Here is a 15,383-nt window from a genome sequence, read left to right as displayed (position 1 = left end):
AACAAACACACAGATACGTTGATCTGCTATCAATACAACAAACAAAACCAAGACAGCTTTTTTATTCACTCTGTGTGTCTCTGGTATCTCTGAGCACAGTGGAGTTTGGACATTTTCCATCAGTGATAGGTAAACACACACTTTGACCTGAACTTGGAAAAATTCACTCGGACACAAGAGCCTCATTGGACCCTTTGAGAATCTTTTGGAGCAATCTCAGGTAGGAACAGAAAAAGTCAATACTTCAATTACTGACTGAATTACACTCTGGTCTGCAGCCAGGTCAGGAGGCAGCCAGGCCCACTAGTTTGTGCAAGACGAAAAATCACGTGAAACTGGAGTTGTGGTTAATGAACAAATTGTGTGCAGCACATGGTAGGTAAGGATGTTGCCGATGATTACTCAGCCTGGAGGTCAGCTGCAGCTACACTGTGCTGTGACTAATGGCATATAGCTGTGTCAGCTATTTCTAGTGGTAAGGCTGGGTTCACAGAAGGTTTATGAATCCTCTGAGAAGATCTACTTTGAGGGTAGAGCGAGTTCGAAACAGCAAGTAGGTCAGTAAATATTTAGTTTGCCTGCATGTGAAACGGCATCTGCTCTGTTATAAGTTTCTGTATTATGTGAACTCCACTAAAACATCATACAACACCGCTGCAGGGCAGAGTTAGTGAATCCAGATGATAATCAGTAACAGAGCATTAACACAGTCATCATGACTGGATAATCACTGATTCCACTTCCACAGGAGTTAAGAGGAGCCCTCACACACTCGTTTGTCCTCCGTTTGGTCCTCGGCACTGAAACATGAGCACTTTTGTGACTCTCTCATCAGGGCAGAGGATGCCTCTGGTTGGCCTCGGCACGTGGAAGAGTGCTCCAGGTCAGGTAGAGCAATACATATTCACAGAGGTTTAACAGACTAAGCCAAAAGATGCTCTTGGATGTTGTTTAAGTGTTACTATGTACTGCCAGGTGAAGCAGGCGGTGCTGGCAGCTTTAGACTGTGGCTACAGACATATTGACTGTGCGGCTGTGTACGGCAACGAACAGGAGGTTGGAGATGCTTTGGCTCTTCGGGTGGGTCCAGGGAAGGTGAGGAGCTGTGATTTCTTCTTCCTTTTGTACTTTATCAGTATTTTATTGGCCTTGTTTAATGTCTGTTTATTCAACTGCCATGACTCACTGAATCACTTGTCTAAGTGGAAGAGGGTTAGTCCTTTTCTCAGTGTGAAACAAGTTTTAGACATTGCATCTCAGTCTACAAGGTTCCCTAAACTCAGCTTGGCCCTTGGTTCTAAAAATTAACTCATAATAGATGACAGGACCATTTTGAAAATGTTTGGAAAAAAAAGAAGAGTAGTTTTTACATTCAAATTAAATAATGAATTGGCACCAAACTACTGTGATTTAATTTACAGCAAAAATAAATAACTGAGATTATTCAGTATCAATTAAAATCAGAAGTTTTCTTACAAAGCTTAAAAACAAACATGGCCATTTTCTTCCTACTGTTCAACATGATTTCCCATTTTGGTTCAGCTAGGATTGTCCAAGTTACTTTTGTGTGATGATTCTAAGTTATACGAGTCTCACTTTCTGAAATGAGAGGCATAAAATGTTGAACGTTTTCATGTTATTTAAAAGTTTGAGTAATGCCAGTTATGTTGCATGGCTGATGCAATCACTGGCAACAATGTTCATCAGAGTTTTGATGTTTTGAAGCTAGTAATTACTCAAACAATTTTTGTCCTGAAATGTTTGGGAACCACTAGCTTAGCTTAAAAAACCAATCCTGTTTCGCCAGAAGTCTAATTTGCACTCTTGACCCCAGGCTCTGCCGCGTGACGAGGTGTTTCTGACTTCCAAACTCTGGAACACCAAACATGATCCCAAGGATGTTGAAGAGGCATGCAGGTCCAGTCTGACCCACCTGGGTCTCTCCTACCTGGATCTCTACCTCATGCACTGGCCCATGGCCTTTAAGTGAGTAGCAGCTCTTTCTGCAAAACATTGCTTCCTCCTCCAGTGCGTGTTGAGGTGAAAACCATTAATTCCTATGCTGAAACAAAATGTGGATGTTTCAGGAGAGGGAAGGAGCTAATGCCTCGACGAGACGATGGGAGTATCTGTTACTCTGACACTCACTACAGAGATACTTGGAAGGCCATGGAGAACCTTGTAGATAAAGGTCTGGTCAAGGCTATCGGGCTGTCCAACTTCAACGCAAGGCAGGTAGATGACATCATCACCATTGCCAGGCACAAACCTGTGGTGAACCAGGTACGGCTGTTCAAACAGATCATATTGCAAACTAAAAATCCAGAGCTGACCCAAAGAAAGCAAGCTAATCGGATACCCCGACTTTTCTTATAATACAAATCTCAAAACTTTAAGTTCTGTCATCACTTTTGTCAGGAATGACTCAAATTTAAAATCACTTTGAAGGTAGTTAAAAAAGTAGATTTAAAAAAAATCTTATTTATGCTTAATGTGAAATATTTCCGATTCAACAATTCGGTCATTAGTTAGTTTAACTATTTGTGTCTGGGCTGTGGTCACAGCTCGTGCACATCATTAAATGCCACTGACGTGAAGAATGTAAGAGCAAAGCAAAACATTTCAGTAACATAGTATTACTGTTGACTTACTGGTAAACCACGTCAAATTCAAAACGCCTTGATCAGTTTAATGAGCTATTATTTTGGTGTATATTGGATTTACTTGGAAATGGGTTCCCAAAGCAAAAATCTGCTTGAGGCCCCATAAAATTTTAGACTGGCTCTGCACAACTTAATATTTTCATGTCAGTTTGAATAAACTACATCTCCTGTTTTTTCTGCAGGTGGAGTGCCACCCTTATCTGTCTCAAGCAGACCTCCTGTCACACTGTCGGTCAGTTAAATACACTTTAGGTAAGGGGCATTCAGAGCAGCTGAAATCATGCTCTCACTTCCGTTCCAGGTCTTTAGCGGTTTGTGTGACAGCCTACAGTCCTCTGGGCAGTGGAGACAGACCCTGGGCTTCTCCTGATGAGCCTAGTCTGCTGGCAGATCAGGAACTTGGCGCCATCGCTGAGAGGTACCAGAAATCTCCTGCTCAGGTGATACTCAGGTAAGGCAGGACACCTCAAAGTGTCACTTTGCACAGCTAACTGTCCTCTAATGTTACTGTGGGCAACGTGACTATCATCTGACTCTGCAGGTGGAACATCCAGAGGGGGGTGGTGTGCATCCCTAAAAGTGTGACGGCCTCCAGGATCCAGGAGAATTTAAGGGTGTTTGATTTTTCCTTGTGTCCGGCAGACATGAAACTGATTGACTCCTTTAACTGCAACACACGTTTTATTATCCCAACAGTGGAGGTGAGACATTACTACTAGAAATAGATTCTTATGACATGTTTACAACTCTCCATGCAGGACTGAAGTAGCAGATGTATTGAGAAAAAACCTCTGAGAATATATTTATTTTTCCTCTCTACAGAAGAACGGCAAGAAAGTGTGGAGGGATGGAGAACATCCTCATTTTCCCTTCCATGATCCTTACTGAGCCTTCAAGAAACACATTCAAGGTGATTCTCAAATAGATGACATGGAAAAATAAATGAAACTGAACCTCAATCAGAATTGGTGTCGTCTTTCTTCCAGTGTGACACGTTTCGCAAAATTGATTGAAAACATGTTTAGTTTGACGTTTATATATATATAAAAAAGGTTATGGTGAGAGCGACACTATGTGGCCAAAGACAGAACTGCCTCTCAGCCACCAGTTATTTAAAGATTCCTACACGATCCAACTCGGTTTCATTACTCGGTGATAGATCTAGTTCTAGATAGTTTCTGTACCTTTTGGTTATGACTTCTAGTGAATTAAATTCCCCCAAAAAACTTTGAATATCACATTAAAACCAAGGAATGTTTGCACCAAAATGTAAACCTACAAAAGTATGTCCATGTCCTCCACAGTATTGGTTAGTTCTCCTTTTATGTGAATTATTGCATCAGTGGTAAGTAGCGTGGAGATGATTAGCCTGATGTTCTGCTGAGGCGTTAGAAAGGTTCAACTTGCATCACAAGCACCCTTTTGCTACACCATATTGGAAGTAAGGAGAAACCAAGTTGGAATATTAACTCAGGGTCTCTAAAGCAGAGTTAAGCTTTTTTTTAAGCTTAACTCCAAAGTTCCTGATGGATGACTGTGCCGTGGATGGATGACTTTGTACTTGATAAAACAAAGAAAACAAAAGACATGGCATCCTAATAGATTTAAATTGCAATAAAATCTAAAGTCAAGCCTTAAAAACCTTTAAACTAATCTAAACAAACAGCAGAGAGACCTTAGTAACGCCTCCATTTAGTGAGATTTTATTTGCAACAACATAACCTTGACAAATTTGTAATACATTATATGCTACTGTTTATTTAAAAAAAAAACAAAAAGAAAAAAACGTCATCAGCAATGTTTTTCATTCAGAGTCTAACAGAAATCCCCATCACTATAGCCATTCCTGTATTTTTTGAGATATACTGACAATGAAGCCACTGAAAAAAAAAAGAAAAAAAGAAAAAAACGCCAACCCCGCCTTCTCTGATCCATGTTTGCAGTCACTCACCTTCCATTTTCGTCATCCCAGTCCCCCACCCACATCAAAGTCAGGGCAAACCAAGTGGCTACATGCTGTCTCCAAGAGAAATTATACAAAATAAAGGAAAACAAAAAAAGAAAGAAGGGAACACATGAAAGAAGCACAAAGTCCTAAAAATGTGGAATCTGGTGAGAATTTGTACAGGTGTGATCCCATGACCGACCACTATGGGGCAGTAGGCATTTATCCATAAAGATCGTCATCATTATCTTCGTTGAACACTGGACCACTGCCAGTTCCACCAGAGCCGTGACTTGGACCGCTGCCACCTGCAGCGCTGGAGGGAAACCTGGGAGGGAGGAGGAGAAGAAAGATGTTCAGTTCCAGGATCAAATCATTTCAAATAAACTTTGAGTTAAATTGTAAACTGATTGGGATCGTAATCCTAATAAAACAGAATTTAAGAATGTAGCAATTTGTGGATCAAGGATATCTTTTGTAATCACAGCTATGGTTTCCAAATAATGTGCCAATTACTCATCAATCTCTTTATGCCCTACAATAAGAACAAATCTCCTGAGAGGCATAAATAGATAAAACCTATCAGAAAGTGTACCTGAAGCTGCCAAAGCCTCGGCTCTGCTGCAGTGTCTGAGCAAACATCTCGTATTTGCGGATGTCGTTGTCGCTGACAGAGCGACGGGCAAACCGCATCGCTTCTTCAAAGTGGTCCTTCCTGATCTCTGGCACGGGGTCATCCTCTTCTACCTCCTACAAGGACAGAGATGGATGAGTTCTGGGTGAGTTCATGAAGTATTGAGGAGCAGCAGAGAGCAGACGCTCCGCCTCACGGAGCACTGACCATGGCTGATGGGTTCGTCTGCCTCTCCCGCTCTCTGCGGATCTCGTTCTCGATGCTCTCTCGGATGGCGAGCTTACAGGCCCGCTGGCAGATCTCTGTGAGATCAGCGCCGGAGAAGCCGTTGGTCATCTTAGCCAAGAAGTCCAAGTCCACATCCTTTAGGGAAAAAAAGAAATTAAAAAAATCGTTTGATATCTTGTTTTGGGTTTGATTTCACGCAGTCAGCCTAAAAGTCTCTTCTAAACTTCTAAACACATAAAAGATAAAGTTCGCTGTGTGTTGATTATTTAATGTGTATTGATTCTGATGATGACACCCACAAAATGTAATGTTTGTTACTGGCTTCTCTATTGGTGATGTTTATAACTTTATGTTTTTATGATGTAAAGCACTTTGAACTGCCTTGTTATTGGAATGTGCCATACAAATAAAACCTGACTGAAAGTTATTTAAGAGGTATTTACTAGAATACAATGCAGAATCATTACACTCAACTCAACCATGCCAGTAAATAGACCATAAATGATGGCAGACACCACAGTCACCTTGCTGATGGGACTCTTGCGCAGGTTGGCCTTCAGGATGCTGATCCTGCTCTTCTCGTCTGGCAGGGGGATGTAGATGAGCTGATCCAGACGGCCAGGTCTCAGGATGGCCGGGTCGATGATGTCTGGTCTGTTGGTGGCGCCGATGATGAAGACGTTCTTCTTGCTCGACATGCCGTCCATCTCGGTCAGGATCTGGTTGATCACACGGTCGGCAGCTCCGCCGCCATCGCCAACGTTGCCGCCGCGAGCCTTAGCTATGGAGTCCAACTCGTCGAAGAAGAGGACACACGGAGCAGCCTGACGAGCCTGAGGACACAAGGACAACGGTTTTAAGCAGCAAGTCGCTGACAGGGTACATTTTATGTTTGAAAATTCTGTATGTATTCATATTCAAATTTAATATACTTAGGGACACAGAGAACATGAGTATGTCGTATGATACATAAAGCACCATGCTAACACTGGTTTCTGATGGTGAAAGGTAACAGAACATGTTTTATGACAAAGTCTGCTTCTCCTGAAAATTGTTGACACCTCGTTTAGTCACATCTAAACAAAATTATCCAACACTAAAAATAAATTCAGAGCAAAGCTAAGGATTTCATTCACTTAATCAACATGTGAAAGTTAATGAATAAAGAGCTCTATGAGTTAGTAGCAAAACACAGGCCCACTTGAAAAATTGATTAAAGATCAAGATGCCATCAAAGCTATGTAATGTTATTTAATGTTTATCTGCAGATTCTCATCCATCTGAACAACTGTTCCCCTGCAAACATCCGCATTGTGTTTCAGAGCCATTTGTTTTCTACCTAAATAACTATTTTCTATAAACAAAACTAATACATTTAACAAAAATTCCAATTAAGATGTGGCAAATAAAAAGATGTGAATTAAATATGTCAACATGAGAAGCACTACAATTGTTATTAAATGAAAAAAAAAAAGTCTCATGCAACCTTTATTTATACTCTGTTTTATTTTTTATGCATTTATTTTGACATGGACACTGACTTTAAAGACCGTTCCTCTGAAATCTTAGATTTAAACGGACTGACCTGGAAAAAATAAAAGTAAATAATAAAATAAATAAATAAAAAAAAAACATACCTTGTCGAAGATCTCTCTGACATTAGCCTCAGATTCTCCAAACCACATGGTGAGCAGTTCAGGTCCTTTGATGGAGATGAAGTTTGCCTGGCACTCATTGGCAATGGCTTTGGCCAGCAGAGTCTTACCACAACCAGGAGGACCGTAGAAAAGCACACCCTTGGATGGGGTCATGCCAAACTTCAGGAACTTGTCTGGATGCTCCACAGGGTACTGAATTATGCACAGAGAGAAAACAGTGTTACAGTAAGAGAATACCCCAAGTTTGAAAAGAGTAAAAGAACCCCTTTCTAGCATAATCTCTCTCACACCTGCACCAGCTCCTGCAGCTCCCTCTTGACATCTTCCAGACCTCCAATATCGTCCCAGGTGATATTGGGAACCTCAACAACCGTCTCCCTCAGAGCTGATGGGTTGCTCTGGCTCAGAGCCCACTGCAACACAGTGTTGACCGAGTTAATATCGACAAAGACGGCCATTACTGGCCAACTGAGGCACCTAAAATCCATTTGAAGCGATCAGATTACAGGTTTACCTTGAAGTCGTCCATGGTAACGGCAAGAGAATTCATGACTTCAGCATCAATAGTCTCGTCCTCAAGGTCGATCAGGTCCATCTTCTTCCTAATGGCCTGCAGGGCGGCCTCGGAGCAGAGAGCAGCCAGATCCGCACCGACGTGGCCGTGGGTCTCATTGGCCACCTGCAAATAAAAACATCAAGATTCTCAATGAGGGCGCTGTGCTTGTGGTTCAAAAGGTCGCCACAGTTAAGACAATATTTAAAATTCAGCAATTTCAACAAAAATAAATATTTCTGAAATTTTTGAATATGCAGTCATATCTAATAAAACTGAATACAAGAACTGATGGGCCTCATTTTTCAGATCAAAAGTAAACGGTTTGTTAGCTCCTAAAATACAGATTTTTCAAAACTGGAAATTTCATATTAGGAGTTCTTTTAGAGCCACATATGTAAATATTCTCTCATTTAAAACAAGCAAAATGTTGTTTTGCTTGTTTTAAAACATTTTAAACGAGCATGTTTAAAAGTTTACTCTGGAGTGTTCAAATAGGTAAAAAAAAAAGAAAGCAGGATATGTCTACTTTGAAATATTTTGCCATCCCAAAAAACATTATGTGGTTTCTTGGGATGTGTTTTGCCATTTCACTGTGGGGATTTTGGCAGAAGAATTGAAAATGGCATATTTGCCAGTTTTGATTTGTGAGAAGAAAAATAAAGCTAACATTTCTGCAATATGTAGCTTGATTCCTTTTCTGATGCATTTCAATTGTAAAACAAATAAAATATGTAGGGAAATTTAAATATGACATACCAAAGTATGCTTAGTCCAATTATCCATGTGCATTGAGTTTATTTAAGTCAGTTTATTTGAACAAAAAGTTAGGATATAAATGACAGAGTGGTACTTATGGTGTAGTCATCAAGGAAAAGAAAAAACAACAACAAATGAACATAAAAAGCACCTCTCTGTTAGTCATATCACCTGATGGGAGTCATGTGCACAAACCTGTTCCAAGTCAACATCGTCAGCTAGTTTCATGTTCTTGGTGTGAATCTGCAGAATCTCCAACCTGCCGGTCGCATCAGGAATGCCAATGTCCACTTCTCTGTCAAAGCGTCCTGGAAATGGAAGACGGTGCAAAGCGCTCAGTGGTTTTAAAATGATAACATAACATTTGAGATGGATGTCAACACAATTTAAAACCCTTTTCTCAGACGAAGTACTAGAAGATGTGTATTTGAAACTGAGCAAAATCCCGCCCTCCATAAAGCCTGTCATAAACATTAAATCATGTGTTAAAAATGCAGAACTAGAGGGATAGAGATGGACGTGACTGACAGAGCGTGCTCTGATCTCCAGAGCCAACAAAAATAAATGCCTGTGCTGTTATGCAGTATTTTGTTTTGCAAGAAAACCCCTATCTTTTTTACAAAATGAAACTGAAACTTAGTCCCAAGGGACAATAACCTGTATAATAAGGCCCATAGTGCATCTTAAAACTGTCAGGTAGTAAGATGACCATTTTGATGTGGCAATTATTTAAACTGAGTTCATGTTCATTATAGAGAAAATATACATAAGCAACCAGGATACACAGAACAGCATTTGCCATAGGATTTAAGGGGAAATAAGTACTTGTTACCAGCTCTAATCAGTGTAAACCAACAGAAGCACAGCTTAAAAAAGCCTCAAATTAACACACATCTGCATGGGAGGAAGAAAAAAAATAATAATAAAAATTACCAAATCTCCTGAGAGCTGGATCAATGCTGTTGGGTCTGTTGGTGGCTGCCATGACGATCACATGAGCTCTCTGTTTCAGGCCGTCCATAAGAGTCAGCAGCTGGGAAACTATGCGCCTCTCCACCTCTCCATGAGTCTGGAAAAACAAACACAAAACACACAATGCTGGAATGTTGAAGAAACAGATTTTACAGTAGCAGCGAAAGATAGCTATACATAATGAACAAGAATGTTCTACAGATTAATCACTGTGCACTTTCAGTCTACTGCAAGCTCTAAAAAGGTTTTGAAATCTATTAGGCAGGCCTTGTACCACTTTACACTCACCTTCTCTCTCTTTGGAGCAATTGCATCAAGTTCATCAATAAAGATGATGGCAGGAGCATTCTTCTCCGCTTCCTCAAAGGCCTTTCTCAGGTTACTCTCACTCTCTCCAGCCAGCTTACTCATGATCTCAGGGCCTGAAAGCATGAAATCAAGGCTCCATTTTAGAGACAGCATTTCTACTATATACGAGCAGCTTTTAAAACAGAAATGTTGCCAAGTGTACACACCGTTAATTAGGAAAAAGAAAGCTCCTGTTTCGTTGGCCACAGCCCTAGCAATCAAGGTTTTTCCAGTTCCAGGTGGTCCATACAGAAGAATGCCACGTGGGGGCTGAAAGGGCAGAAACATTTGAAGACTACAACTTTCTCAAAATCTAACTTCATTCCAAGAATAAATTAATAGAATAAAATTCACTAAACTCAAGTCTCCTAGTGATATAAAGATTTAAGAGGCTTTTTTTTGAAAGATCAAATAAACTCTGTAATCAATCATCAACTCTGTAATCAATCTGAGAACTAGAATTCTGGTCGAATTCCAGTTTGCAGTTATAATAAAAAAGGTCAAGTTTTGCTCCATATTTGAATAAGAAAAAATCAAGTAAGTGCCTGACCTTGACTCCAATGGCCTTGAACAGTGCAGGATGTCTGAGAGGCAGCTCCACCATCTCTTTGATCTGAGCTAACTGCTTCCTAACTCCTCCAATGTCATCATAGCCCACTTCATTCAGGGACTCCTCCTCATCCTGTAGGTGGAAGACTCAACATTTTAGTTTTCACATCATTTATAACAATTTAAAACGTATGAACGAGTGTGTTCATACCTCTCTTCTGATTGGCTCACCCTCACAGTGAATGACTGTGTCAGGAGCAACTATGCAGTAGGGGGATGGATCGGTCTCCACTACCTTGAACTCCACGGCTCTCATCCCGCCTCTGACCAGGAAAATATCACCTTTACAAGTCAAAGGGGGGAACAAAATAAGTTACATCAAAGCTACATGTCAACTTATATCTGTACAAGTTAAAAGCAACAATGGGGTGTGGAAGTCACCTTTGCGGATCGGTCTGTAAGCCTCCAGAAAGTATGGCTTCAGGTAGACTTCAAACAGGTTGCCAGTAATGCCCTCCACTGTGTCGTCTATAGGGAGGACATGAATCCTCTTTCCGTACTTCACATCAGGACAAGGCTGAATGCTGAGGAAGATATTATACTTAGCATGGCTTAACATTCACACATATATGTAGGTGAAAGTTGGACAACAATCTGCTTTCCCTCACCTGATGACATCACCAAGACGGACCCTCAGGTTGTTGCGGACCACCCTGTTCATCCGGACCTTCTCGTCAGAGCAGGTGTCATCTGAGAGCACGATGCACACAGTCTCCCGCCTCTTCTTCCCCTTCATCAGAACTGTGTCGCCACGGAAGAGCTGCAGTTCGTCCATCTTGGCCTACGATACAAAATATTGAGTTGATAAAGTACTTGCATTACTCTGAATATTACCAAATCGTAATCTGACTTTGTTTCTCCAGCTGTGGAGTGGGTGGAAAGCTTCTCAATTATTACCTGAGAAAGAGAGACCACGCTGTTGTCTTCATTGATGGATTCATCAACAATCAGTCTGTTGGGTCTGCTCTTTTGCTTCAGAATAGCAGTTTGTAGGTCATCATTTTTGGATCTACAGAGGAGAAACAGAAGACGGGGTCAAACTAAATAATCTTACTCCTCAGCATAAGTGCCTTTTTTTAAATAACAAAATACTCAGATGTTTATACAGAAAATAAATTTGCACTTAAAATCAATGGCAACAACATGGAAATTTTTTTTATGTCGTTTTCAGACAGAATACCTCCAGTGTGAAAACATGGTAATTTGCAAAGCCTAGTGCCATATTTGGTTGGCTCAAGGTCAAATATTTTTTTTGTCTTTTTGTCCCAACCTAATTCCATTTTGTTCCAGTAAAATAGTAATAATAATATTGTACAAAGGTTTGTTAATTGTTGTGCTCTGGTATTTTTTAATGAATATTGACCATCAATCCAGACAAAATCTTCAAATCCCATTTAATATTGAATTTAAAATTAACTGTGCCTTATTTTCTTCAAACAATATCACTGATTACGGTTCTGATTAGGGGTGGGCATTTATTTTATTGTATATTGTTTGGGATGTAAGAATTTTGATTCATAACTGTCATGATAAATTCTAATTAATATTTTTACCATTTGTTAAGACAGTATCATATATCAAAGGTGAAAATATTATTGATTAAATCAGGGTACTGTGTGCAGTTTAGTGATACAAATAGTTACGTTTTTCAAGAGCAGCATCATTGTGGGGCTATGATTGCTGTGACACAGCCATACAGTTATCTAAAATAGAAGTAAATAGTTCTTAGCATTTTATTGTTATATTTTGTGAAACTGTTGTGATAGCACTATAAGTCCACATGCTCCACCCCTAGTTCTGATCACAGTTGGGCTCAATGACTGGTATGAAACATCCCCAAAGTAGATGCAAATTAAAACATTGTGTGTACCAAAATCTTCATAGTACACGACTTCTTTTGTGTCCTGGCCATTTTGCATTCAAACATTTACCTGGTAGAAAATCGTGTAATGTTTCCCACCGACCATGTATGGCTGCCAAGAGGATGTTTTATACTCATTCTGACAATTAAAATCTATTTTTTATAATCTACATTGAGGAAATTGTGTTATTTTGTTTGATATTTAGTCATAATCTTCCAGATCTTAGGCAAGTCAAGTTCCAAAAAGGAATTAGAATCAAACAAAATGGCAAGATAATGTAAAACTGTTTATAATAAAAAACAATTACTTTGTGTAACTGAAGCATTTTTATGACAAAACAAATTATTATTAATAAAAATATTTAAACAATAAAATTCACATGGAATTGTTTCAGTGTGTTGGTACAATAAGAAAAGAAAAATTGACCAGGAGTCCTCCGTTTGTACCCAAAAGCCTGGTACAAAACCAAGACAGCAAAATGGTGAAAGGACCAGCACATGATTTCTCCAACTACAATGCCTTTTAAATGTAGTTTTGTTTTAAATTCTTTAAAGTGGTATAGATTTTGTTTTATTTTGGGCAGTTTACTTATTTAGCATCACCCACAATCAATCTGAGCTGGAATCTCAAACCACTTTATAAGAAGGTCCAGCTCTACCCAATCCAATTCAGTTCAAATTCCACTCAGAGCAATTTAACTCATAAAATACCACCAATCAATCATACTCCATTCTAATTACATGCAGAGCAATCTCAGCCTGGTGATTATACAATGCCAACTGGTAAGAAATGTCTTATAATTGAGATGTTTTTCTTTTTAAACAAATGCCTGGTTTCAGTTTTACCTTATTGTTCAAATACATAAAAGAGACATACAACAAGAGGGATGTTAATTTGCCTCTGTGGCGCAGTGTTTACATTTCTATAGACAATTCTACTAAAGCTATGTGGCCCACGTTGTATTGATATGAGCAAACAGGTCGCTTGCACATCCTAACTATCACCAAATCACGTTACGCACAGAAAATTCAATAATACTTTTCTACAGTCATAAGACCACACCAAGCATTAAGCTAAATTTAAAATGCCGCCCTTTTCTAGAAACTTCGCGGAATGTTTTGGTAGTTTCCTTTTTACGTTGACAGCATGCTAACGTTAGCCTGGAGCTAACCGGCTGGCGAGCAGGGGAACGCAGATGACACAGCAAAAGAATCTGAGGAAAAAAACTTTGTTAGCAAGCTACGTCCTTTTAAGAAATCCCATTAAAATTACATTGCGACTGGTAAAATCTCAACTTAACCTCGTGTATGGTGTAATCAGATAGCTTATTTCAAGCGTTTTATTCTAACTGAGTAGATCCATGAAGGCTTGCCGATCGCCTAAATTGAATTAGCCTGCGTTGGTTCACCGTTTAGCATAGCAGTTCGTCACAACATTATCAGCCGTTTGGTCCCGTAGAATCATTAGCTTTTCGGGTAAACTTTTGACAAGCTGGACATATGAAATATAATGTTTTCACTTTTTAATACAAACTCTAAATAATGGGTAACCAGGACCAATGAAATAGGCCAATTTTCAATGTGATCGTGGATGGCTTTGGCCTTGACAGTGTTGCTAAGCTAAAGTTAGCAATCGAGTAGCGATGACTGCGCTTTGTGAAGTCATACAACTGAGTTAGTGAATACCGTTAACTGACCAGGAAGAACCGTGTGTGGTGACAACAGTTTAATAACAAATAAAGAAGCCAACATACAACTGGTAGTAAGTGTTTAACCTACGCCAAATACTGCGGAGGATGAAGTAACTGACCCCATTAGCTCTCATGCTAGCAAATTCGTCATGTATTAGCATTCTGAACGTTAGACCTTTAAAGGGTAATAGTTAGCTGCCATTGCAACAAAAAAGACGCCTTTGAGCAAATCTGAAGATTTTGTATACTTACTCCCCTCCCGAAGCCATGGTCGTCCACCTGGTTTGCTGGTAATAAATATAGAAATTCTAGCTAAATGTTAAAGGAGCTTAACCGGTTTCGCTACTAGACGTTCTCTGTGAATTCACACGAAAGAGCAGCAGTTTCCTTTGCCTTCTTTACGGTTATACCATGAGTTACACACAATCTGCTTTCTGATTGGCTGGAACCACTCCGTCAAATTCGGGCACCAATCAGACGTGTAGATGCTATCGTCACCAAGTGTACTTCTGAAGTTTAGCCAGTTACAAAGAAGAGAGAGGAGGTAGTTAAGTTTATTTTCTATTGGCCTATTATCAAACCCCATTCATCCAATTAACGCTCACCGCGTTGATATAAATCCTGTAAATTTGTGTTTTGCTCATAGTAACAGTGGTGTTGCCTCAGTCCGGGCTTTAAAATTATTAGTAACTGTAAGGAACTGACTTTTTTTTCTGAAAATATTCAAAAATTAAGCCTGACTTTTTGTTTCAAAATAATTGTGTTTTAAAACAATACAATTTACTTTACTTCTACTGAGCAAATTGTGATACCAATTTCTTCCCTAAGGCAGAAAACACACATTGAAAGAAAAAAAAAAAAGGCTTTCTGAAATTAAAATTAGACAGTTGACCTAGTCATTGAGTACAGTGATTGACAGACAAACATGTCATTTCCAGTTCCAACTTTAAGGAGATGTAGTCCAACAGCTCATCTGAACTTATGCCAGGTTCATTGTCCTCCACCATGGTTTGTATAATTTTACAACTTTAAGAGATTACAACTCTGGATTTTCAGTGGTTAGTGTACATCATACCAGGAATAAGTAGTTTTATCCAGTCATATTAGGTATTGAAGGATGTAGCAACACAGAACATTATGCCACAGTTGATCCTCATGAGTTTTGTGAATCAACCAAATCCAGAACAATGTCAAACTTTTTGCCAGTGTACATGGCTCCTGTTCGTGATGTTTCTAACAGACACCTGTAGAGTGCCGGGTGTCTGGCATTCAAACCTGCAGAGGCCTGGTAATGAGTCATTCATTTGGTGCCTGCCCTGGCACGATGCTTTCCTGCTTTCGTGCCAGGGCAGGAAAGCATCTAAAAGTCGCAGGGTGCTTGCTCTGAAAAGCAAATTCTGAGGCTGCAGACTAACTGATAGTAACATATCTACAGAGAAATGTGCACACACAGATCACATGA

General features: G+C 39.7%; 2 protein-coding genes across 3 annotated transcripts; one reads left to right on the top strand and one right to left on the bottom strand.

Annotated features, from left to right (window-relative positions):
• Positions 1-73: 73 nt before the first annotated feature.
• On the top strand, positions 74-4,556 carry akr1a1a (aldo-keto reductase family 1, member A1a (aldehyde reductase)). Of its 2 annotated transcripts, none has more exons than XM_032577811.1 (9): positions 74-220; positions 749-888; positions 976-1,095; positions 1,835-1,986; positions 2,088-2,283; positions 2,846-2,895; positions 2,965-3,114; positions 3,205-3,364; positions 3,486-4,556. In XM_032577811.1, the coding sequence occupies exons 2-9, from the start codon at positions 808-810 to the stop codon at positions 3,549-3,551; spliced, it is 975 nt and encodes a 324-aa protein (XP_032433702.1). In that variant the 5' UTR covers positions 74-220; positions 749-807; the 3' UTR covers positions 3,552-4,556. The 2 variants fall into 2 exon arrangements, with proteins under 2 accessions (XP_032433702.1, XP_032433703.1); XM_032577812.1 differs by having other exon boundaries at positions 75-220; positions 836-888.
• Positions 4,344-14,328, bottom strand: vcp (valosin containing protein). The gene is made up of 17 exons (XM_032577804.1): positions 14,174-14,328; positions 11,267-11,378; positions 10,978-11,150; positions 10,751-10,893; positions 10,521-10,651; positions 10,311-10,442; positions 9,928-10,030; positions 9,701-9,834; positions 9,374-9,509; positions 8,636-8,748; positions 7,643-7,807; positions 7,419-7,541; positions 7,108-7,320; positions 5,995-6,303; positions 5,450-5,605; positions 5,204-5,358; positions 4,344-4,936 (listed from the first exon to the last, which is right to left on the bottom strand). The coding sequence occupies exons 1-17, from the start codon at positions 14,188-14,190 to the stop codon at positions 4,831-4,833; spliced, it is 2,421 nt and encodes an 806-aa protein (XP_032433695.1). The 5' UTR covers positions 14,191-14,328; the 3' UTR covers positions 4,344-4,830.
• Between the last annotated feature and the right edge of the window lie 1,055 nt (positions 14,329-15,383).

The sequence above is a fragment of the Xiphophorus hellerii genome, chromosome 12, assembly GCF_003331165.1.
Source record: "Xiphophorus hellerii strain 12219 chromosome 12, Xiphophorus_hellerii-4.1, whole genome shotgun sequence".
Taxonomy (NCBI): domain Eukaryota; kingdom Metazoa; phylum Chordata; class Actinopteri; order Cyprinodontiformes; family Poeciliidae; genus Xiphophorus; species Xiphophorus hellerii.
Note: the sequence above shows the minus strand (reverse complement) of the source record. Positions and strands in the feature narration are given on the sequence as shown.

Bases quoted from the DNA above. Each gene is read 5' to 3' on its own strand.
- vcp (XM_032577804.1), bottom strand. The intron at 10,443-10,520 runs GTATGAACACAC...TTCCACCTACAG, and splicing joins GTGAGCCAATCAGAAGAGAG to GATGAGGAGGAGTCCCTGAA. The intron at 6,304-7,107 runs GTATGTTTTTTT...TTGTGTCCTCAG, and splicing joins TCAGAGAGATCTTCGACAAG to GCTCGTCAGGCTGCTCCGTG.
- akr1a1a (XM_032577811.1), top strand. From the start codon at position 808: ATGAGCACTTTTGTGACTCTCTCATCAGGGCAGAGGATGCCTCTGGTT. The intron at 2,284-2,845 runs GTACGGCTGTTC...TTTTTTCTGCAG, and splicing joins ACAAACCTGTGGTGAACCAG to GTGGAGTGCCACCCTTATCT. The intron at 3,365-3,485 runs GTGAGACATTAC...TCCTCTCTACAG, and splicing joins TTATTATCCCAACAGTGGAG to AAGAACGGCAAGAAAGTGTG.